Source organism: Drosophila nasuta, unplaced genomic scaffold (genome assembly GCF_023558535.2).
Source record: "Drosophila nasuta strain 15112-1781.00 unplaced genomic scaffold, ASM2355853v1 ctg16_pilon, whole genome shotgun sequence".
Classification (NCBI taxonomy): domain Eukaryota; kingdom Metazoa; phylum Arthropoda; class Insecta; order Diptera; family Drosophilidae; genus Drosophila; species Drosophila nasuta.
In genome coordinates this window covers 747,759-771,373 of record NW_026869398.1, presented here as the reverse complement: position 1 = coordinate 771,373, position 23,615 = coordinate 747,759, and the positions used below count along the sequence as shown (strand labels likewise).

Genomic DNA, 23,615 nt, shown 5'->3' with positions numbered 1-23,615 from the left:
TATTTCTTTTCAAAAGAAAATGCCTGAAACTCTTTTTTTTTTAATTTTTTTTGTATTATCCATCTTATTGCATATTTGCCTATTTTTCGAATATGGAACTGCTGAACTGCTGAACGAAATGTCGCCGTCAAATTTTTGCAAGTCCGTTTTCTTTATACGGGGTTACGCAGAAAAAACACAATTTCGCTCAAATTTCAATGATTCAGCCCAGTCTAAACAGCGTGTAAGCATTAAATCGTACACTTCGTATACATAAATTGTAAATACTGACTTCCTCACAGAATAGAATCCATTCACTATTTCATTTTTAATTAATTTCCGACGGAACATATATGTTTATTTATAAATTGGAATTGTGATACAACATCTAAAATATATTTAAATGGTTTGATAGTGCTGTTTTTTTTCCCATTTCCAACTCTGAAATTTGTGTTTTGAATTTACGAATTTAAAATAATTGATTTACTATTTTTTCCCACTACCGAAACTCGAGCCAAAAACTTCTCAAGTCTTATTTATAATAGAGCTGACGATAAATAAAGCGATTTAGTTCATCTGAAAACAGACCTCTTAAAACCCATTTATTTAGCAGCTTTGCAGAGATATTTAATCATATTATAAAATGCTTCCTTTTGCATGTTTATGTTTCATTGATATTTTTTTTTCTGCTTGAGTTTATATATGTACTTTCCCACGCATTAACAGCTGTTCGAAGGATTCAACCTTGTAAATTTTCGCATCCCAGAATAGAATCTTTTCTAAGCAGATGCAATTAGTGTGAATCCTCATAACATAAACGAGATATCAATATATTTATTTTCACATTGATGATATATTTTCACTAGCCAAGGTGGGGTCACACTGAATAACAGCTGATGTGAAATAATTCTTTGTTCTCAATTTGCTTTATATTTTTATGATGAGTGTGTTGGAGTGGAAAAACGTCGAACTCTTCGAGTTAAGATCTGTAAATTCAAGTGGATTGGAAACAATAAAAGCCGATATTACTGCTCACTGTTGCAATTTTACCAAAACTATTAATAATACCTTAACAAGCAGCACGACTGTACTTTGTGATTTGGATGGATTTGTACATGTTATATTCGAAAATGATAATCTCAGAACTACAAGCTTTAAATGCCCTAACAGTCAAAAACCAGTTAAATTGTGCGCATTAACGACAAACCATCTACTTACTCTCATAACACAAGATGATGCAGACATTTTTTCCTTTCGCATAGAAGTATACGATCTGAAGAATTTGATGAAGAAGGAAAAACATGCATGTTGTATTTCAACAGAACTCATCAGATCAACGAGTGCGGCAACATTTCTTCAAGCAGAGTTCATGGGAGATCAAAATCCAAATGCGATATTTGCAATCGGTATTGGGTTTGAAAAAGGAGATCTATTACTTCATTTCGGAAAAATCAGTAGTAAAATTGTGCTCAACTTTCGAAGACATATTATTGGAACAGGCTCAATAAATGGCATACAATTTGAGGGAAATTCTATGGTATCAGACATAAAAACATACAATATGTTTGTAACCTGCCTTGATGGTATATATTGCCTTGCATTAAATGATAAGGGCTCTGTAGAGTTCAAAAGCGTTTTGGATACGAACAAGAATGTTGACAATCATTGTTCAACAATATCACAACCGATTGGATCCGAATCTTTTCTCGTCGCTGGCCGAGATGATGCCATATACTGTTTTACTCGCGATGGAGATGGTCGAGGACCCTGCTACGCCATTGGTGGAACGAAGAAGTTTATTTCTTGGATAGGACACTATCTTATCGTTGTGGTGAATACTTCTAGCGATTCCCTCGTAATTTGCGTCGATGTAGAAAATAAGTTAATTGTGTTTCACCAAAGAATCAAGAATTTAATTTGTGTTGGCAGTGGCAAAGGAAGAAATTCATATTATATCATAACTAAGGCGGAAGCATTGAACATATTCATGTTGCAAGAGCACAATACTGCAACTAAAGTTCAACGTCTGCTTGCCAAAAGTATGTATGATAATACACTTCGATTACTAGAAAGATCAGGAAATGCCAACTCTCGGAATACGTCGTACGTGCGATTGAAATTCGGCAATAATTTATTGATGAGAGGCGCAGTAAGCTCGGCTGTTGAGGAATTTGAGCGTACTATTGGTCTGATCAAACCATATGACATTATTTCTAAACTACTATATTCCAGACACAACAATAATCTTAATCGATATTTACGTAATTTACTAAAAACTAATCATAATCGGACAGTCGAGCAAATAAAATTGCATGAAAGATGTTTTCATCGTGAATCACTTGGTTTAAGAATTCAGCAGTTTTGGTCTTCTCGATCGCACTTTTGTGATTTTCAGCAACTATTAGTTCACGACAACCCTTTCTTAAGTCTTGTAAATGCGCAAAGTAAGTCAGAGAACTTGATTTCGATTTTTCAAAACACTGAAGAAAAGGAAATATTACATTTCTTTCAAGAGCATGGGCGAGAATTTCTTGCAATGAATTCTTCAATGCTTTTGGAGACTCTTAAAACGTTAGTGCAAAACTGTAAAATTCAAAATATACTTCCGTATCTAATAATTTTTTCCGACCTTGACGAGTTTTGTATAAACTTATTAGTTGATTTTTCGAAAGAACAAATAAATAGTGACGAAGGACTACATTATTATAAACTTCTTCATTATCTAAGTCTTTGGCGCGATAAAAAAATATCGTCTCAAACAATTCATAAGTACTTAAAACAAACGCCACTGAGATTAAATAATACTTTAATAATATGTAAGGCGTTTTTTTTTAAAATTGAACCTAACAATCCTATTAATGATGACACAGATCAAGCAACTATAACTTGTCTTGATAAAAATTTAAAAAAAAGTAAAAGTGTTGCACCTTTGTTGTCCTTTCCTGGCACCAAGGTGTTATATTTGAGAAATTTAATGGTGAATAAACTTTTTCAAAATAGGGAAGAGGCTAAAACTGACCTTGAATTAATTGAAGAGCTTCGTGAGACAATACAATCAACTCATATTCTATTGTCCCAATTTACTTCTAATCCAATAGAATTTCGTAATAGCTGCTGTGATCAATGTCGTCAATCGTTGCATATGCCCTCTGTCTATTTTTTATGCCAGCATTCATTTCACATGGACTGCATCCGCTGTAATTATGATACAAAAAATTGTTTTATTTGTGACAAAAATATTAAATGCAATTCATTTATAAATTACGATAAAATTGACAGTATTATACCCTGCGATATAATTGAAGAAGTTTCCAATTTGTTTGCATCAGGATTAGTTGGTTTAAAAGATTGTAAAAATGTTTCTGATAAAGTTAATGATAAAATATATAATTGCGATCCATTTATTAATAACTTTAAGAACAATTATAAAAACCCATTTGAAGAAAATTATGATTCAAATTTTAATTGTTTTTAATAATAATAATAAAATATTAATTTTTGCTACAAAATATCAAATAACTACTCGCCTATCTGATTTAAAAAGGTTTCCTGTCAGAATCGGAAATGTATAAAACACGCTTAAACTACTCAAACTGCTCGTCTGTAGTTCGATTGATATACACTGCTTGTCTTACGTTATACGCACTTTTTCTTGCTCTAAAATTTGTTTTAAATAATGAATATTTAATGATGATTCTAAAAAAGTTAATATGCAAACGCATTTGGTATGTAATGATTTTTTCGTAAAGCAATTTTTATTAGAAGAGACGCACAAAGGTTTTTTAATGTTTTACAAGAAACGTATTTTGTTTTCTAACTTAAATTTTTAGTTGGGTTTAATATCTAATTTATAAGAGATAAACAAAAATTTCAGTAGTGAGGACTGGCTGCTTTCTTAGTAATAACTTCCTTCATAGAATGATACAAGCATTCTATGTAGTTCAAGGAAATCTCGCTCCAAGTACGATTAATATCTGCAGCTATTTATTCATTCTATAAAAAACCGATTATTTCTTAGAAAAAGTTACTGTTCTTATAAAGCGTCTGTCTATTCCAGTGACCAAGACAAATTTAAGAAAATTTGTTGATGCTTCGACTGCACCGACTGACGGGAGTCCCAAACTAGCCGAGATATGATACGGCCTTCGGTGGTTCATTAACGAAGGCGGCGTTGAGGGTCTCGTCTAAATGTATCTGGCCAATTCGAATACAGAAACACAAAATTTCTTGAGTTTAATGTAATTAATTTATTTAAGTATTTGTGCACAGCGAGATAGAACGGGGAGAGCAATCAAGATACTACTCTGAAAAAATCAAAAAAGGGACTCTTGGTCGTTTGATAAACAAAAACGTAAATCTAGTACTGTTAATGAATGACATTGACAAGAAATTTTTAACTACAAGCTCAAGAAAAAGAAAAACATTGCCGATTAAATAAATGCACTTAATAAAAAAAACAGATAACATTCATTGCCTATTTCTATCCTAAGCACACATTATTGCATCTTGGTTGCAATATTTTTTTTTATTTTCAATTTCAAAAATAATCTTGCGACTCCACAATATTACAAAAAATCTATTTCTTTTCACGATAAAATAGCTCAAAATTTTCATCTTGATGCTTCTCTTCCCTTTGCAGTGCGAAATACTAGGTTGTTATACTATATATTTTGACACCCAAATATGTACATTCTAGTATCGGAGTTACGCGGAATTCGACTTCGCACATTTGGGAACAGTACGCAATGTAAGATACAAGAAATATTACATGTTGTAGTATTGTTATTTCTTGTGCACTCTTCTATTATATAAAAAAAAAACTAGAAAGTTACAGTCGATTGTACTCGACTGTGATATACCCACTACTCATTCTAAATAAAAGAAAAATATCGCGGTATTATTCTCAAAATATACCGAAATAATATACTATAAAAATACCAAACTTTATATTTGGTGTATTGATATGGTATGTTCAAGATATACTATAGAGTGCAAAATATACCAGATTGTCAGCCAAAACAACTAGACCCCTAGTAAGTAGACGTTTTGCCTACACAAAAGTATTTCATTAATAACTTCGACAATTTTTATCTGTTTGCAACCAAATTTTCAACAATCACAAAGAGTGTATATTATTATTGTTTATACCAAAATTGGAAAAAAAATGTTGGCTGTATCTCTTATAGACTAAGAGAAATTCGAAAAAAAATTTTGGTATATACATACAGTAGGTCAAAGCTTATTTCAACCACCACCAACCGACAACTTTGAGTTAGTGTACTGGCCAAACTAAAAGAGGTATTAACTTTATTTAAACGCAGGATTTTAGTTTATTGTTTTAACATACAAGATACTTTTTCATTTATCTACTAATTTTTTGTTTACTATATAAAATTATTGAAAAACAAAAAAATGCCAAAAAAAAAGTACCACAGCTTATTTCAACCAGCAACTTTGCTGCTGTGCAAAGATCAGTTTCCTAGGAAAATAACGGTTCTTTATTGATCTATTGCATTGTATATAGTATTTTTAATGCTTAGAAGTTAGATTTTCGAAATTTGTGGACGAGTCCAAAATCAACATTTTTGGCTTGGTTGGAGCTCCATATGTCGGTCAGAATCCAAATTCCGGGCTTCAAAACATAAATTTAAAGCCTACAATCACGCATTACGGTGGTAGCGTCGTGGTTTGGGCCTGTATGTCCACAGCCGTAGTCGGAAAACTCAATTTTATTGACGCGACCATTGACTAGACTCAATACAGAGGTACTGAATGTCAATTTGATCCAAAGTGCAGATAAACTAGGCATTAAGGATGATTTCCGCTTCTACCAAGACAATGACCCTAGGCAGGAATTGGCCAAGATTGGCTAATGTGCAACTGTCGTCATGTCATGAAACCATCAGCTCAGTAACCTGACATAAATGTTGTAAAAAATTTTTGGGCCATTTTGGACCAGAACATCGGAAAAAGGCCAATTTCCAACAAATCTAACCTTAAAACGGCTTTAGTGGAAGAATGGGACAAAATTAGCCCCTATATTACAAAAAAATTGGTGGAATCTATTCCAAACTGTCTGGAAGGAGCTATTAACCAAGAAGGAGGTCATACGAAATTATAAATACACAGTTTAACATATTTATATTTAGTTATTTTCAGCTGGTTGAAATAAGCTGTAGTATTTTTTTTGTCATTTTTTTGTTTTTCAATAATTTTATATAATAAACAAAAAATTAGTGGATAAATGAAAAAGTATCTTGTATGTTAAAACAATAAACTAAAATCCTGCGTTTAAATAAAGTTAATACCTCTTTTAGTTTGGCCAGTACACTAACTCAAAGTTGTCGGTTGGTGGTGGTTGAAATAAGCTGTGACCTACTGTACACGTTGAGATGTAGGTGTTCATACTGACAGACGGACACAAGCAATGAACAATTGAATAATAGCCTATTTCCACTTCACTCGGTTTTTTTTACGTTTTTTTACAGTCCCGTTTCGGGGTTTCCATTGGCACGAACCGAAAAATATGGGCAACGGTAAATTTTTCAATATGGCCGCTCTGAAATGTCAGCTGTTCAAATGTAAACACGAGTTGGCGAACAATTCAAAAAACAGCACGCGCATTTTAAAATGGAAAATTTTCTTAAATTGCAGGATTTTTATGAGGATTTTGACGAAGTGGAAAATTAACGGAGTATAGAGTATAGGCCTTTGCCAATAGTAAAGAAATCGCCATCAGTTTAGGATTATGTACATAAGTAGATTTGCTGGCAGCAATGTAATATTTACATAAATACATTTACTTTTAAACAACGGCATGGGTGTTTTTGGGAACGCGATGTTCCTGGAAACAACGAATCATTTTTTAAAAAAAAAATGTTCGAATTAATTGGGAGGAGTTTGGCACCCTTGTGGATTGGCCAAAAAAGGCACTACATTTCTCCTCCCATAAGTCGAACAACATAGCCTCGTGGATGCCGCTCCACGATATTGACGGCTTTCGAGTTTTTTGGCATATCTAAAATATAAAAAATTTGTTTAAAAAGCAAAATAAAATTTTTATTTTCCTATTTTCATACCTTGGCTCACTTAAATGTCAGCTGTTTGCTTAGTGGCGAACTCTTTTTCGTTGTCATATCGATCAAAATATTGCGTAATTACCCAAAAAGTGCGTTCGCTATTTCTACGAAGCTCGCGAACGTAGAAAAACCGACTTTTTTTCTTATGGGTTTTTACATGGGGCGAACGTAACATTCGGCCTGAACGTGAAAAAACCAAAGAAAACCGAGGTTTTGGGTGTAGTGGAAATAGGCTATAATACAGAATGAATTCTTACATGGTTTTTAATTAAAGCTAGAAAACGCAAAGCTTTAGTTAAAATTATAATATCCGCCTGCGAAACATCGGGCTACTAAATATAGATGTAGTACAAGTATATATAAACAAGTATGAAAGCTATCGGTTTTGAATAAAACTGACTGAAATCACTGAAATTTCCGTTTAGAACCTTATGCCTAGGGATGTCGGAAATATATCAAAATATCGATATATCGATATTTTTCCTCTTAAAAAAATATCATCGCCATTTTTTTTGTCAAAAATAGGCGATATTGATATTGTTGAGATGATATATCCACTGAAAATTTGAACGCAAATTCTTATGTGACCGTAAGCTTAGTGATTCCAATGATTTTTATGATTAATACAAAATTGAAAGAAGGGATTGTGGTTACCGCTAAGGGCATCGAAATTAAAGATACCCTTCTAAAATATCAGACAAATCCGTTGGAATTCTGGATCTCGCGAATGTCAACTATGCCTATGCTAGCGAAGGTGGCATTAATTTGCTTAATTATGCCTAGGTCGGTTTCATCTGAACCGTGGGCTTCTGCCATAAAGAGTGTTGTTGCAGACTCCCGTAGTCGTATGACAGACCAGCATGTAACCGAATGAGTTTTTCTAAAATCATTAAATACACATTTATTTTCTTATTAATAATTAAAAGCATTAAGCGCAAATTCCATAAATTAACAATACCAAATAAAATTGAGCACAATAGGCTGGGCTGTGCTCTATATCATATTCTTAATAATTTTGTTATTTTAATATTTAATATTTATTTTTTTCTATTCACTTTTTAAGTAAAAAATAGTCTTTTGTGTCTTATTTGCAGTTCATGGTTGATGAAATCAAATATTATGCCGTTTTTTTTTTATTATACATATTCTTAGGCCAAAAGAACAGAGACAGGAAACATTTATTCAAAATTAGCTCAACATAAAATATGATCAAAAATACTCGATATATCGATTTTTTTTCATATTTCTTAATATCATCGAGTGATATTTTTTCAAAATCCTACAACCCTACTTATGCCTCATCATGCGGCAATTATTCTGAAAATGTGGCCGTTTTGGATAATATTTTGGTATATTTATCGAAAAAGTGCGGTATGAATGTAAATCAGCTGATTATTCCACTTACACATTTTAGCACCTTCAAATTAAATTTCTTAGCATTTCTACAAAAATGTAAAAATTAAAAAAAAAGGAAATAGACAGGGGCATATATAAATATAATCGTTGCAGAGCGAGTTAATCATTATGATGTAAAACGCAAATAAAAGTGCTTCATAATTTATTGAATTACTACTTTTCTGTGGATTTGTTTCTATTGCCTTTGTTATTCTTCCTGTCTGAGTTTGTTTACTTTTTCGCCCCTAAACAGCTGTTCGAGTGATGCAGTTTTGGTGTAAGAACTTGCATAATAAAACTGCATTATTGAAGCCGGTGCACTTGTTCTAAAAAAAGTATAAAAGCAAATCAGTACGGTATTGTGTTTAAAATATACCAAATAAATATACATAATTATAAAGACTATAGTTTCTATATAAATATACTATTAAGTTTAAAATGAAAATATACCAGATTATCAACCAAAGCAACTAAGACCCGACCTCAGCAGCCGTCTTTTGTCATATATTTTATAAACATTTATTTCTTAAATAAATTAAATAAATTAAATTTCGACTACTGGTTTTTAGTGTTAGGTTATCGATAGTTTAAAGAATAATGTGGTATTTCAATGACTATTGTGACAGTCACAGTCACATCCTACAGTATTTAAGCAGATGCTTGAAAAATGCACGATCTTGTAGAGAATTAGAGTAAGTCATTGCGGAAAGAAAAAAGTCATAGATTTAAAACAGATTATAATGAATTTTTACTCAGAATAAAATTCTCTCATATTACGGATTCCATTATAATGAATTTTCACACAGAATAAATCCTCCACTATTGCGGATTCCTAAGCATCTTTTAATTCTGTCGGCGACAAATTGATTAGGAAGTTTAAGTAGACTGTTAGTGCCGGGTGATGCACTATTTTACCTCAGCAAGAGAGTTGCTAATTCTTGATTGCCTTGTACGACTAATTGTTGAGAATGTCAACTCAGCACTTCCCCAGGAAAACAAGAAGTCAGTAAACTCGATCTGCCGGTTACTTTGCGAAACGCACCAGTGCCGACTATGGTTCTCGGATCTGATCCATTTGAGCAACCCGACGCTAATGGAGGAATTGTCCGCAAAGCTGCCACCAGGGAGAAGAACTGAGTGGGCATGGCATGCCAGCACTCTGCAAGTTTATCCGACTGTAACGCATGGCTCAATTGAAGGGTAAATACGTATGCATTCTTCGACGAAGGTTCATCCGTCTCGATGATCGATGAGAGGGCTGAAGCTAACTGGAGAGCGGCGGCAGCTGAATAAATATTGGTTTGGCCTTAGATTTGCCAGTAAACCCGCAACATTAGTTAATCTACAAATCAGCGGAGCGGGAAAACGCCATCGTTACGATTCGCAGAACGTACAAGCAGTGCGGAGCCTAAGCCTGCCGATGCATCGAAAAAGATTGGCGACGAGTTGGGCCAATAGAGAGTAGACTTCTCGTTGGAAATGAACCCTATGCATCGGCCTACAAGCTGGGGTGGCTGGTCTTTGGTCCAACAAAGGATTGCAGAGGATTACCATCTTACTGTGCTGCAGGATGACACAGTATAAAAGTTGGTAACCGAGTGGAGAATTTTGGCGTGAAGCTCGCATCGGCCGTTGCAACCAGCTCGAACACCAGATCGCAATCGATTCTCGAAAATATCACTGTGAGATTCAAACAGAGATAATAGATAGTACTCTTATGGCCTAGCGTACAGGCGACTTGTGAACTATTTCGCTTATTAAATATACTTTCGGCGTTTGGAGCAGAGGTGTTAGCCAGAGAAGCAGGTCTTTGACACAGCGGCGATAGTTGGTGATTCGTTAAATTCGCTGATGGACATGGGTCTACAGCACTACGAGTCGTTACCAGCCATTCTCTTTCACTTCAAAGAAGGAGCTGTCGGAGACTTCGGCAATACCCAGGAGATGTTTAACTAAATCGTTATACGACCACAGGATAGATGTAGAGAGATAGAGTATGAAGCTCTTGACCGAGTCTCCGAAGCGTAAAAAGGCTAATACGCGTCTGTCGGTTGCCCCGATTGAGCTTTCTGTCCCTGTAGATGTTCCAAGTTTATCCGTACCACCTGCTGGCGATTTAATGTCATTTTGTCCCCTCAACCTCCGGTAGCTCTGGAGGCACGACATCATGACATTACGTCATTATGTATGGAATTTCTTGCTACTTCATCGATTTTGGTGTCGGCTGAGATGGAGACTTTTGAAAAAATTCAACCATCACGATCCTATGTCGAGATTATCAGTGCTGTAACGATTGAAGAATCGCCTCCAGCTCATACTTCAGTTGTCCGCAACATGTTAGTTGCGGTGCCACAGCATAAACAGATTTTTGTCTCATGGTTTGCCCCTGAAACGAGCGGGAAATTTTATCTTTTAAAATAAGTGTTCCTGCTGAATAATTTAGCATGATGTGCAGTAAAGAGTTTTGGCCGGAACATTAGTCAAAGAATTTGTTGCCAAAAAGAAAAATCGGTCTCCGGTTCATTTTTCTAATAGTAGCAAGAATTGTAATCCAAAGCCTTTTTCTGTGTCTGTCAATTCAAAAAACTAACATCCTCTTTACTTCTTGGCAGTCAGAATGGAAGAGGCATTTGCAGTAAACTTACTGACCCACATTTAAATAGTATGCCTTTCACTTTCAATGTCATTGCCTTTACTGAAACATGGTTAAAGGATGACATTCTTGATACAGAAATTTGTCCTAGTAGATTTTCCTTATACAGACGTGACCGCAAACTACGTCGAGGTGGTGGGGTTTTAATTGCAGTAGATGCTCAATTTGCTTTAGAATTGATTGATCACACTTCTGATATTGACCTAATGGCTGTAAAATTATCCTTTGGTAGTTTTAACATTTTTATTTCTTGTTCGTATATCCACCTGCTTCAGATGATGCTTTATATTTAGCTCATTTTTCTATAATTAATAACATTTCTAACATGCTTTCTGATCGTTAATTTATTGCCCTTGGTGATTTTAATATTGCTGCTGTCTCATAGCATTCCGCCAAGAATTTTAATGGACTGTGTCCCTCTACTTCCCATGTTTTTATCGATAGTCTTTTCGGAGTATCATTGTCTCAGATTAATGGTATTCCAAATCTCGGCATGTACTGGTAGCCAGCAAGAAACGACTTCAAGTTAAACGTGAGATTCCACAAGGTTCCGAAGAGCGTAATGACTGACAAATGAACTCCTATAAAAAGGGAGTTTCTCAGCATGTTTATGTCAACCTTCAACCTTCAAGCTTCTTTTAAGTATCTGTAGATACTAAGAATGAAACCAAAATACAAACCAAGTGCATCTGATTCAAGTGCAAGTGCTTACACCAAAACTGCTTCACGCGACCAGCTGTTTGGGTGTGATAAAGTAAATAATCTTAGGCAGGAAGATAAAGAACATCAAAGGCAAATTCAAATGAAAATTAGCAATTTAATAAATTATTATACACTGAGATCAGGTTTATATAAATTTAATTTTTTCCCATAATTGAAAAAAATAATTTAATAAGCAACTTGCTCTGCAACGATCATATTCATGTACAAAGTGGTCAAATTGATCGTCTTGGCGATTTTCATTAAACATTTTCTAATGCCCCTGTCTATTTACTTGTATCTTTCGACTTTGGTTAGTTTTCGAAGTATTGCAAATCAATTTGAAATAATTTAAGGCCCCAAGATTTAGCAGTGGAATAATCATACATATACCAAAATATTATCGAAAATACGGCAAATTCCACATATATTAGTGTGACCATTTTTAGCAACCTTTGTGTGCCAACATTTGACATAGAAATGACAAAAAAAAAAAATAAAAAATTCATAGCTACACCACTGAAACATTCGCCTATTAAATAAATGCAAATTACTAAAAAACATAAAATCACATTGAAGTCCTATTTCTATTGCGACAATATTTCAAGCACATATTGAAACTTTCATGCAATATTTTTTATTTTAAATTTGAATGCAGTCTTGCGAATCCACAATTTTTAATAAATGATATTTTTCTATACGAGAAATTGCCACACACTATTTTAATTTTTTTAAATTATCCATTTTTATGTTTGTGTTCACTTTGCCGAAACAGCTAATTTGACATTCTCATACACACCATTATCGAAGTATCGATGGAAAAGTAGGCCATTTTAGTGTTTCACTCTCAGTCACAGTCTTAGCATCGATTTTTTATACACCATATAAGGGTTAGTGATTTTCAAGTTAATCGATAATTCCTTGCGCACATCTCTATCACAATATATATTACGGCTTTAAAGTGCACTGGTTGAAAAATGATTGGGAATATGAAAACTTTTCGGAATATTTTGGCAACTGGAAGAGCAATTCAATCTCTAAAATGCAACACACAAGTTATTAATAGAAAAAGTCATGCGTAAGTGAAAATTATCAGAAATATATATTTAGATATTATGTAACGCTTATATGAGACAAATGTTTCAGTGTTTCCTATCGGAGTGCTCCTCCACCTCATTCCAAAGCAACTAAAATTGGAGCGGTTGTAGTCGGCGGGACTATGTGGTGGTGGGTTATTTGGCATCTGTGGCATGAACCAGATCATATTACTGTGAGTATTGCTAGTGTTTACTTACACAAACTCAAAAATATATAAATATTTACTTGTAGGGGGAGTTTGATTACCCGGATGCTGCAAAATGGACAAACATTCAATTGGGTATCCCTCGCGATGTGTGAAGTAGGGTATAATTGAATTCAATAAGTAGCAATAAAAACTATAGATTGAGCTTAAAATAACGTCTGCGGCAATCCAATTGTAGTATTTGTTTCCCCTCAAACAAAAATGAGAACTTTTTGAAGTGTTTGTTTAGAACGGCAAGATTCACTGCCCTTCATTTTTTTTCTTTTATACAATAATAATCAAGTTAAAATTACACACAAGAAATTTCCATGAATTTGAAATTTGGAAATAAATCCACAAGAGACCTCCATAAACTAAACTATATTGTGAAAAGTGAAGAATTGATAACAACCTCTTATAATTTTGTTTGAAATCAATTGATTTATGATGATCATATGATTTATGATGACCCAATCTATATTTCAATGCTACCTAACAGAAACCACAACTCAAATGCTAGTAATGGTTTTTGTAAACATATCTAATGCTTATGTATATGGATCTTCAACCCGAAGTTAATATGGGATTGATTTATTTATATGTACATAGTTACTTTGCGTACAGCCTGGGTAACATGTCAAAGTGTCCACTATTTATGCCCTTTTAGCGCAAGGTTAAATTTTCCAAGCACCAATTTTTTTTATAAATAAAATTTCATTTACGTGTTCCGGTGGAAATTTTGTTTTCGTCTGTATTTCCAGATTTTGTTTTGTGGCTTTGTTCGGCCTTAGCCTGTTAATTATTTTTCCTTGAACGAATGTATCACACGTTATTTTTTTATGAATGTTGTACTATAAACTCCATAATTTACTTCGCATCTATAAATGGAATTAAAGGTTAAAGTGTGACTGCTGTAATCTTAACGGCTATGGCTTAAAAAAAAGCTTAAGCTTTTTGCTATTCTATGGTGGCTCTTTAAAAAGTACAAGAGGATTATGATATAATCTATGTCGACAACTAATAACTTAGCCTATAAATTTGTTAATTTTCCTGTCTTTCGAGTGTCTTAGATAAGTTACCATATTAAGGCATCACTGTATACTACGGGGATGTTGCATCTACCGATGTTGGTTAATTGGGAATGTGTTATTTTTCTGTTATGGTTTGCTGGAAATCAATGTGCATTGCATGAACGATTTCGATGTGTCTTGCCTGCTACTGAATGCAATGTCTTATTGTATTCCATTTTAGGCCGCATTATCAGTTCTATTGTATCGTAAATTTTCTTGTCGATTTTGATGCATCTAGCTACATATATCTGCCAATGTGCCGTGAAAATGTTCGACCTCTTTGTTTGAGATGCTGTGGAGCGGGGGTGCGCTTACAATGTCTAAGTTTTAGCTATTCTTCAGTAGACATGCCAATGTCTCAGAGTTTAATGACGTAACGGTTGTAGGAAACTTGAAAAACTTGTTTTTCCGTGGAGAAGATAGAATTTGTGTTCTTTAAAGTTCCTGGCGTTTTGGGTGTCTATTGTATTTATGTTAACCTTAGCGCACACTCTGAAATTTTCGGCGATATCAGTTGCTAACTTGCCCATTTTTGAAAAAAAAAAAACAATCTCGCAGAACTTACAATACACACTGATCGAAATGATCAATTTTTTTTGGCAAAAAATCAAAATTTTCATTTTCAAATATATTGATTTAACTTTAATATTCTTGTAATATATTGTTTAACTACAATCAATAACTTTAAGTATAATATTTGCAACCCTGAAGTTTTTCTTGGACCGCAAAGTTCGTGGAACGATCAAAAAGAAGCGGCAAATTTTTTATTATTTTATTTATTTTTATTTTATTTGGACGTTGACGTACTAACGGCAGTACCATCAAGTGGCCCAGCGATACCAAACACGGGCTTGTTGACGCGCGGACAAAACAAAATAAATTTGTAAACAGCATGCATTAAACGAAAACCGCGAATAAATATTAAAAGACGCTGGACAGCTAATTAAATTAGATTAAAAATATGTTAGAATAAATGTATAATAAAATAAATAACAATTAAATACTCGATAAATAAGCTAATAATAAGGTTTTAAGCAAAGGAATAGATTTACTAGAGCAAACTACGTTATTGAGATTATTATAGTTCACACACAGAATACGGAAGGGATTATGGCAAGCAAAGTTAGTAGATCTACGTGAAATGAGAAGAGGAAGAAAATTCCTAGTGATCCTGACAGGAACTGCAAAACTAATTTGACTTAAAAGCTCCAAAGAGTCTATTTCACCATTAATTAGTCTCTGTATAAAAACAAACTTTGCATAGTTCTACGGTCAGAAAGAGAAGGAAGGTTTAGTAATAAAAGTCTACTGCGATACGGTGGTAATCTAATATTAGGATTCCAATTTAAACTACGAAGAGCAAATAATAAGAATTGTTTCTGCACCGATTCAATCCTATCTTGATAAACCCTATACTGGGGATTCCAGACAAGAGATCCGTACTCAAGGATAGGACGAACCAGTGAGACGTATAAAGTCTTAGTGATGTAGGGATCATTGAACTCTTTCGACCAGCGTTTTATAAATCCCAAAACACCCATGGCCCTATTTACAGCAGACAGAATATGTTTATCGAATTTTAGTTTCAAGCAGAACCCCTAAGTCATTCACACCTTCAATTTGCTCAAGAGGAGTATCATATAACACATAGTTATTTAACTGAGAAGAACCCCTACAAAAGGTCATAAACTTACACTTATTGCAGTTGAGATGTAACATATTTACTCTGCACCAAGATTCTAGACGATTAAGATCACATTGTAACAGTGAGCTCTCAAGACTATCATTAAATGTCAGGCAAAGCTTAACGTCATCGGCGTACATAAGTACACGGGAATGCACAATAACAGAAGGAAGATCATTTATGAACAAAGTGAACAATAGAGGACCCAAATGACTGCCCTGGGGCACACCAGAAGTGACTTGAACACATTTAGATACAAAACCATTATAATAAACATTCTGAATTCTGTTGGAAAGGTATGAGGATATCCACTCAATTAGGCTATGAGGAAACCCTAAAACATTAAGCTTATACAGTAAGAGGTGATGATTAACAGAGTCAAAAGCCTTACTAAAATCGGTGTAAATGACATCCGTTTGCATTTTATTCTCGAATCCTTTAATTACAATAGAAGAGAACTCCAATAAGTTAGTAGAAGTGGATCTAGACTTCACAAACCCATGTTGGTAAGGTGAAATTATAGATTTACACAGATGTTGCAGTTGAGAAGTTATAATTTTTCAAATGCTTTCGGAATCGCAGACAATTTAGATATACCACGATAATTTTGAACTTTAGATTTGCTCCCTTTTTTTAGGATAGGTATAATGTATGATTTTTTCCAGATTTTAGGAAAAGAACATGAGTTAACGGATAATTCAAACAATTTAAAAAGCGGTTTACAGATACTACCAGCACAATGCCTTAGCACACAACTAGGTACTCCATCCGGACCAGCCGAAAAAACAGGTTTTATAGCCAATAGTTCCGTTAAAATAGAGCTTTCAGTAATTAAAGGACCAAAAATACAATTAGATGAATTTAACTGATAAGGATAAGAAAAGGAATTTTGAGAACTTGGGACAGAATATGTCGTTTGGAAAAAGTCCGCAAATAAATCGGCAACATCATGACCATTAGATACTGTCATATTCTCCAAAGACATATATGCTGGTGATGACGCGGATCTACGCTTCGAGTTAACGAAGTCGTAAAATCGCTTTGGATCACGCTGAAATCTTATTCTGCACCTACTCAAATAATTATCATAACACTCATTGTTATGAGTGCGAAAAGCAGCTTAAGCAACAGAATAACGGAGAAAATCAAAAGAAGAGCCAGTTCCCTTGAATTTTTTGTAAAATCTCGACTTACGATTTTTTAAATTCGATAATTTCTTAGTAAACCATAAGGGTTTATCAGACAAATGTGGAATACTTGATGGAACACAAGCATCAAATAGCGAGTTTAGAGTAGAATAGAAAAATTCAACCGCTCTATCCAAGTTTGTAGACAAAGAAAGTTGGGACCAGTCAGTTTGAGATATAAGCAGAGCAAGTTTCTCAAAATCGGTTTTCCGAAAACAACGAGAAAGCTCACCACAACGTACACTCGACTCTGACGCAATAAATGGGAGCTCCAACATAATTTCTAAAGTGGGATGGTAAGGGTCTTCAGGGGAAGATATAGGAGATATTCTCGATAGAGAGCATGAATCTGGGTCTAAAACAAAAATAAGGTCTAGAGACCTGTTTAAGCAATTTGGAATACCATTAATCTGAGACAATGATACCCCGAAGAGACTATCAATAAAAACATGGGATACAGAGGGGCAAAGTCCATTTAGATTCTCGGCGGAATGCCATGACACCCCAGCAATATTAAAATCACCAAGGACTATAAAATGATCACGATTAGAAAGCATATTAGAAATGTTATTAATAATAGAAAAATGAGCTAAATATAAAGCATCATCTGAAGCAGGGGGGATATATGAGCAAGAAATAAAAATGTTAAAACTACCAAAGGATAATCTAACAGCCACTAACTCAATATCAGAAGTGTGCTCAATCAACTCTGAATTTAATTGAGCATCAACTGCAATTAAAACCCCACCACCGCGACGTACCTTGCGGTCACGTCTGTATACGGAAAATCTACTAGAAAAGATTTCCGTATCAAGGATGTCATTTTTTAACCAAGTTTCAGTAAAGGCAATGACATTCAAAGGGAAAGATACACTATTTAAATATAAGTCAGTAAGTTTACTACAAATACCTCTTACATTCTGATAGCCAAGAAGTAAAGAGGATGTTAGTTTTTTTAACTGACAGACATAGAGGAAGGCTTTGAAATCGAACTCTTGCCACTACTAGGAAGAGAAACCGGAGACCGATTTTTCTTTTTCGCAACAAATTCTTTAACTAATAGGTGTTCCGGCCAAAACTCTTTACTGCACATCATGCTAAATTGTTCAACCGGAACACTTATTTTAAAAGACGAAATCTCCCGTTCATACGAGAAATTAAATTTATCTACTTTAACCCTGGCTTGAGATTTGGACTTAATATAAGCCCGAACATCATCAGATGTCGTATGAGGGGAAAGCCTTGAAACGAAAATCTGCTTAAGAGGTGGCACTGCAACCAAAGTGTTGCGGACAACTGAGGTAGGAACTGGAGGCGAGTCTTCTATCGTTACAGCACTAACAATCTCAACAGAGGATGGTGATGGTTGAATTTCTTCAACTGTCTCCATCTCAGTCGACAACAAAATCGAAGCCGGAGCAGGAGACTCCAATCTTAAAGACGTAATGTCATGATCTGGAACATCCAGAGCTACCGAAGGTTGAGGGGACGGAGAACTAAACGACATTAATTCCCCAGCAGGTGGTACAGATAAGCTTGGAACATCAACTGGGACAGTTTTACGCTTCGGAGACTCGGTCAAGAGCTTCATACTCTTAAACCCAGAATCCAAAGCAGAAAAGCTATCGGAGAGTTTTTTAAAGCCCGCCAATATATCTTTAAAACCAGTTCGCGTCTGCCGTATAAACCCAGCAATATCGCGTTCAGAGTCCCTACAATGTTCACAAGTCCATCTCAATCCAGACTTGGCCGAAATCAAATCCACTATACGGCCGTTAAAGCCAGCACATTTTTCATGTGCAACGTTGTCGCATAACCAGCAACAAACAAAACCCATTTTGGCACCAACTGGCACCCGGCATTTCTTGTTATAGCAGGTTAACATATTGCTAAAACAAAGATTATTAAACCAATTAAAAAATTAAAAAACAAAAAAGGAAATAAATCAAAATAAGTAATTTATTTGCAAACTAATATGATCTGTACTTACGAAGAGCACAAAACACAGAGAGTATGCACAGGTCGAGCGAGACGCAAGATAGAACGATAGGCAACTACAACACCAAGAGAGGGAGAGTTACTATTCTAAAGAGCGTTGAGAGCACAAAGCACAATCACTGAGAGTAAAGCGCGGGTCGAGCGAGACGCAAGATAGACGATAGCCAACAACAACACCAAGAGAGGGAGAGTTAACTATTGTAACAGCGTTGAGCGCAAAGAAAAGCAAGTGAAAAAATAAGAGCGCGAAAGTAAACAAAAATACAAAAACAAAGTGCAGCGACAACGAAAACAGAATTGTTTTGCTAACGAAGCAAAGCAAAGTTTGACCACACAATTTGTTGTTATATTTTCAGAAAAATGATAATAATTTACTAAATACACGAAAGCACACAGCGATTTAACGATCTCTAGTTAAAACCAAGTGAGAGAGTAAAATTAATGTTATATTAATAGTAAATAAATATGAAATTTAATGAAAAATCACAAATTTAAGAGGGAAGAAAAAAAAAACACGTCCGACTGCGAATGCGAGAGCGAGCGAATTGATAAATAGTTAAATAAGTTTGATCATTCGCCATTTTTACGTTTGTGCACCAATTGGAATAGAAATTAATAATATTGCTCAAGGTATGTAGATTAAAAGTTTAATCAAATATTTTATTTATTTTGAAATAATAAAAAAAATATATTTGATTGCGATTCCGATTGGAACCGTTCTTTATTGAAATCAAATTAGAGACTTAAAGTTAATTCTGAAGCTAACCCAATATAAAGCTGTGAGTTTCAGCAGCGGCGATGTCTTGTCATTCTGAATTCTGTTGGAAAGGTATGAGGATATCCACTCAATTAGACTATGAGGAAACCCTAAAACATTAAGCTTATACAATAACAGGTGATGATTAACAGAGTCAAAAGCCTTACTAAAATCGGTGTAAATGACATCCGTTTGCATTTTATTCTCGAATCCTTTAATTACAATAGAAGAGAACTCCAATAAGTTAGTAGAAGTGGATCTAGACTTCACAAACCCATGTTGGTAAGGTGAAATTATAGATTTACACAGATGTTGCAGTTGAGAAGTTATAATTTTTTCAAATGCTTTCGGAATCGCAGACAATTTAGATATACCGCGATAATTTTGAACTTTAGATGTGCTCCCTTTTTTTTAGGATAGGTATAATGTATGATTTTTTCCAGATTTTAGGAAAAGAACATGAGTTAACGGATAATTCAAACCATTTAAAAAGCGGTTTACAAATACTACCAGCATAATACCTTAGCACACAACTAGGTACTCCATCCGGACCTGCCGAAAAAACAGGTTTTATAGCCAATAGTTCCGTTAAAATAGAGCTTTCAGTAATTAAAGGACCAAAAATACAATTAGATGAATTTAACTGATAAGGATAAGAAAAGGAATTTTGAGAACTTGGGACAGAATATGTCGTTTGGAAAAAGTCCGCAAATAAATCGGCAACATCATGACCATTAGATACTGTCATATTCTCCAAAGACACAAATGCTGGTGATGACGCGGATCTACGCTTCGAGTTAACGAAGTCGTAAAAAACGCTTTGGATCACGCTGATATCTTATCGTATCTGTACCTACTCAAATAATTCCATCACCTGGTCTTGCCAACGCGTTCGGGGTCGTCCTCTCCTTCGTGTCCCAACAATTACCGCATCAAACACCTTACGAGCCGGAGCGTCTTCATCCATACGGGCAACGTGGCCCAGCCAGCGAAGTCTTTGAGATTTCACTCGACTGGCCACGTCAACATCACCGTACAGCTCATACAGCTCGTGTTTATATCTGATGCGATAAACATCGTCCACGCAGATTGGACCAAAGATTTTACGAAGAATTTTCCTCTCGAACACTCCAAGAGCAGCTGCATCTGACTGCGTCACTGTCCAGCACTCCGCACCATGTAGGAGTACTGGAAGAATGAGCGTCTTGTAGAGTGTGGTTTTTGTGCGTCGAGAGAGAGCTCTACTATTGAACTGCTTACTGAGCCCAAAGTAACATCTGTTGGCAAGTGTTATTCTCCGCTTAATCTCCAGACTGACATCATTTGTACTTGTTATAGCAGTGCCTAGGTAAATAAACTCCTTGACGGACCCAAAGCTATAGTTTTTTGCAGTCAGCTGAGAATCAAGATGCCGCGATTCTCTGCTAGAGCACACCATAAACTTTGTTTTCTCCATATCCATAGTCCTACTTTCGCTGATTCTTTTTCAATAGCCCCGAAGGCTCCTGTGACATCACGCTTGGTGCGGCCAATGATATCAATATCATCAGCGTAACCAAGGAGCTGGACACATCTGTTGGTTAATATCGTGAAAGCATTTTAGAAATGTTATTAATAATAGAAAAAGAGTGCTTGGTCGCGAAGTTGGCCATTAATCGATTCTGGCCGTATGTTGAGATGATGCCCCCCTTGCCAGAGTAGCGATGAGCCAGCCGGCACGGCCCCAGGGAAGACAACTAGTCCGTAACACGTAGTTTGCTCCAGTAAATCTATACCTTTGCTTAAAAAATATTAAAATATTTTTCGAGTATTTAATTGTTTTTATCTTCTAAAAATTACTAGTTTATTTCGTTAGCTGTCCCCGTCTTTTTAATATTTATTCGTGGTTTTCGATTAATGCATGCTGTTCAAAAAATCTATTTTTGTTTTGTCCGCGTGTCAACGTCCAAATAAATAGTCTTCAGCATTGCAATAAACGCAGATTTTCTTTGATCACTCTTATTTATTTATTTAAAATTATTTAAAATTCTAGGTATGAATGAATAAAGGTATTACAATGTTTGAGAAATTTCATTATGATTTTTATATTGTTAGCAGTTGGATTGGTTATAGCGGACAAAGGTGAGTTGTTAGGAAACAAACGGGATCTGATTTGTTGAGTGAAGGAGCAGAAGTTCAAGGGGTGGTTCAGGTTAAAGAATTCAGAATCAGATAGAGGGTAAAATACTGAGAGTGGGTAATTTTTGTGTGGCCTAGACGAATGCGAATTAGTTTCGTTTCTTCGAGCCGGAAAAAATGATTATTGTTGAGAAAGTTACAGATGTTTAACTTTTGAGAGTTGGTGCGAAGTTTCAGCAAATTGCCATTGGATAAATGAAACTATTTTGAATGTGTTTTATTAATGTCCTTGCTGTTGTTGTTGGTATTATAAACAAGCGGAAACTAAATAGATTTCTTAGCTGTTTGATCTGCCAACTCATTGGCTGTTATGTTTATGTGACTGGGAATCCATAACAAAGTGAATTTAGGGTAGAGTGGGATTAGACGGTAACGAATTAAATCTGGGTAAAAGGAGGAGTTGGATATGTTTATTGATTTGAGAAAGGAAAGAGAGTCTGAGCAGATAATGTATCTGCCCCTCTTGTTTTGTAATTGGCGGACAGCTAAGTAAATGGCAATAATTTCAGAGGAAAACACTTTTGTGCACGGAGGAAGAAAACCGAAAAAGATGATGGTGTGAGTTGTGGCTATTCCATAACCCGTTGAGCCATTAATTTGAGACCCATCTGTGTATATGAAAGTTGTGTTTTGATTTTGCTCCGACTGCATTCTAGCAAACCCTTTCTGAAAATTTCAGGATTTGAATTTTTATTTATATAGCTTAGAGATAAATTAATAGATTTTGGGAGTAGTTTCCCCATTATATTGGGGAATCAGAACTGTTGATTATGGTAGTAAACAAATTAGCTGTTAGTTTATCTTTTCTTTTGTTAAGTGGCGGAATAAAGGGAATAAAGGGGAAGTGCAAAGTCTATTTTTGATAAAAGAAGGGTATTAACTACTGAGATAAGTGTAAGGGTGCTACAATCAAATTTAAGACTCGAAAGAAATTTGATAATATTGAGGCGTTGATAAAGGGGATCCGTAAGATAATTTATGTGTGAGTTCCAGTTATGTTTAACGTTAAAGAAAACGCCTATCAGTTTCAGCGATGATTTTGAAGATGGAAGATACCAAGAAAGATAATGCAATGACAGTTATGTTTATTGCAAATCTGCATGTGTTTGCTTTTTCAAGCAAAATACTGGCACACACTGGAACACCAGTTTGAAATATTAAGAGCTAAAGAATCAAGGTTAATGGTTATGTCTTTCCCCTTATCTAATTTGATAAGGAGATTAAAAACGTCACCAAAGCTCTGATTTGAATTTATTTATTTATGTCAATTATTTCATCATGTTTTTGGTATGCTATAACAAAAATTACCGATAGTGCCGAGCCTTGCGGGATGCCAATATTAAGTGAATAAGTTTTTGAGCGGTAATTAGCAATTCTAACTTTGAACCGACGCCACCATGCACCTCAATCTGACTGACGAGACGGAGGAGGTGGGGGAGGAACTGTCCATGCAGATGGGCCCCCTGAGAGTTTGCAACCCTCAAGGAGTGCGCTGCAACTCAACTTCCATAAGTCTAAAATGGCTTCGGCGGAGCTACTCCTCGGTCTGGAGGAGGAGTCCGCCTCCGCGGCTCTGGTCCAAGAATTGTGGATAGCGTCGGGCAACACGGTCGCAGGGCTGAACTTATACGTAATCGAGAACTGTCATTCTTGT

At 35.1% G+C, this 23,615-nt stretch overlaps 2 protein-coding genes and 1 long non-coding RNA gene across 3 annotated transcripts; all 3 read left to right on the top strand.

Annotated features, from left to right (window-relative positions):
* The first annotated feature begins 855 nt into the window (after positions 1-855).
* Positions 856-3,469, top strand: LOC132797661 (uncharacterized). Its single transcript, XM_060809416.1, has one exon. It carries the CDS (start codon positions 917-919, stop codon positions 3,452-3,454), a length of 2,538 nt encoding a protein of 845 aa, XP_060665399.1. The 5' UTR covers positions 856-916; the 3' UTR covers positions 3,455-3,469.
* Positions 3,470-8,994: 5,525 nt separating this feature from the next.
* On the top strand, positions 8,995-10,188 carry LOC132797655 (uncharacterized). The gene is made up of 2 exons (XR_009633757.1): positions 8,995-9,145; positions 9,210-10,188. It is a non-coding gene; the product is annotated as an uncharacterized LOC132797655 (long non-coding RNA).
* Positions 10,189-12,697: 2,509 nt separating this feature from the next.
* Positions 12,698-13,428, top strand: LOC132797669 (NADH dehydrogenase [ubiquinone] 1 beta subcomplex subunit 2, mitochondrial-like). Its single transcript, XM_060809422.1, has 3 exons — positions 12,698-12,883; positions 12,952-13,075; positions 13,135-13,428. Exons 1-3 carry the CDS (start codon positions 12,783-12,785, stop codon positions 13,201-13,203), a joined length of 294 nt encoding a protein of 97 aa, XP_060665405.1. The 5' UTR covers positions 12,698-12,782; the 3' UTR covers positions 13,204-13,428.
* The last annotated feature ends 10,187 nt before the right edge of the window (positions 13,429-23,615 follow it).

Bases quoted from the DNA above. Each gene is read 5' to 3' on its own strand.
- LOC132797661 (XM_060809416.1), top strand. From the start codon at position 917: ATGATGAGTGTGTTGGAGTGGAAAAACGTCGAACTCTTCGAGTTAAGA.
- LOC132797669 (XM_060809422.1), top strand. From the start codon at position 12,783: ATGATTGGGAATATGAAAACTTTTCGGAATATTTTGGCAACTGGAAGA. The intron at 12,884-12,951 runs GTAAGTGAAAAT...CAAATGTTTCAG, and splicing joins ATTAATAGAAAAAGTCATGC to TGTTTCCTATCGGAGTGCTC. The intron at 13,076-13,134 runs GTGAGTATTGCT...ATTTACTTGTAG, and splicing joins ATGAACCAGATCATATTACT to GGGGAGTTTGATTACCCGGA.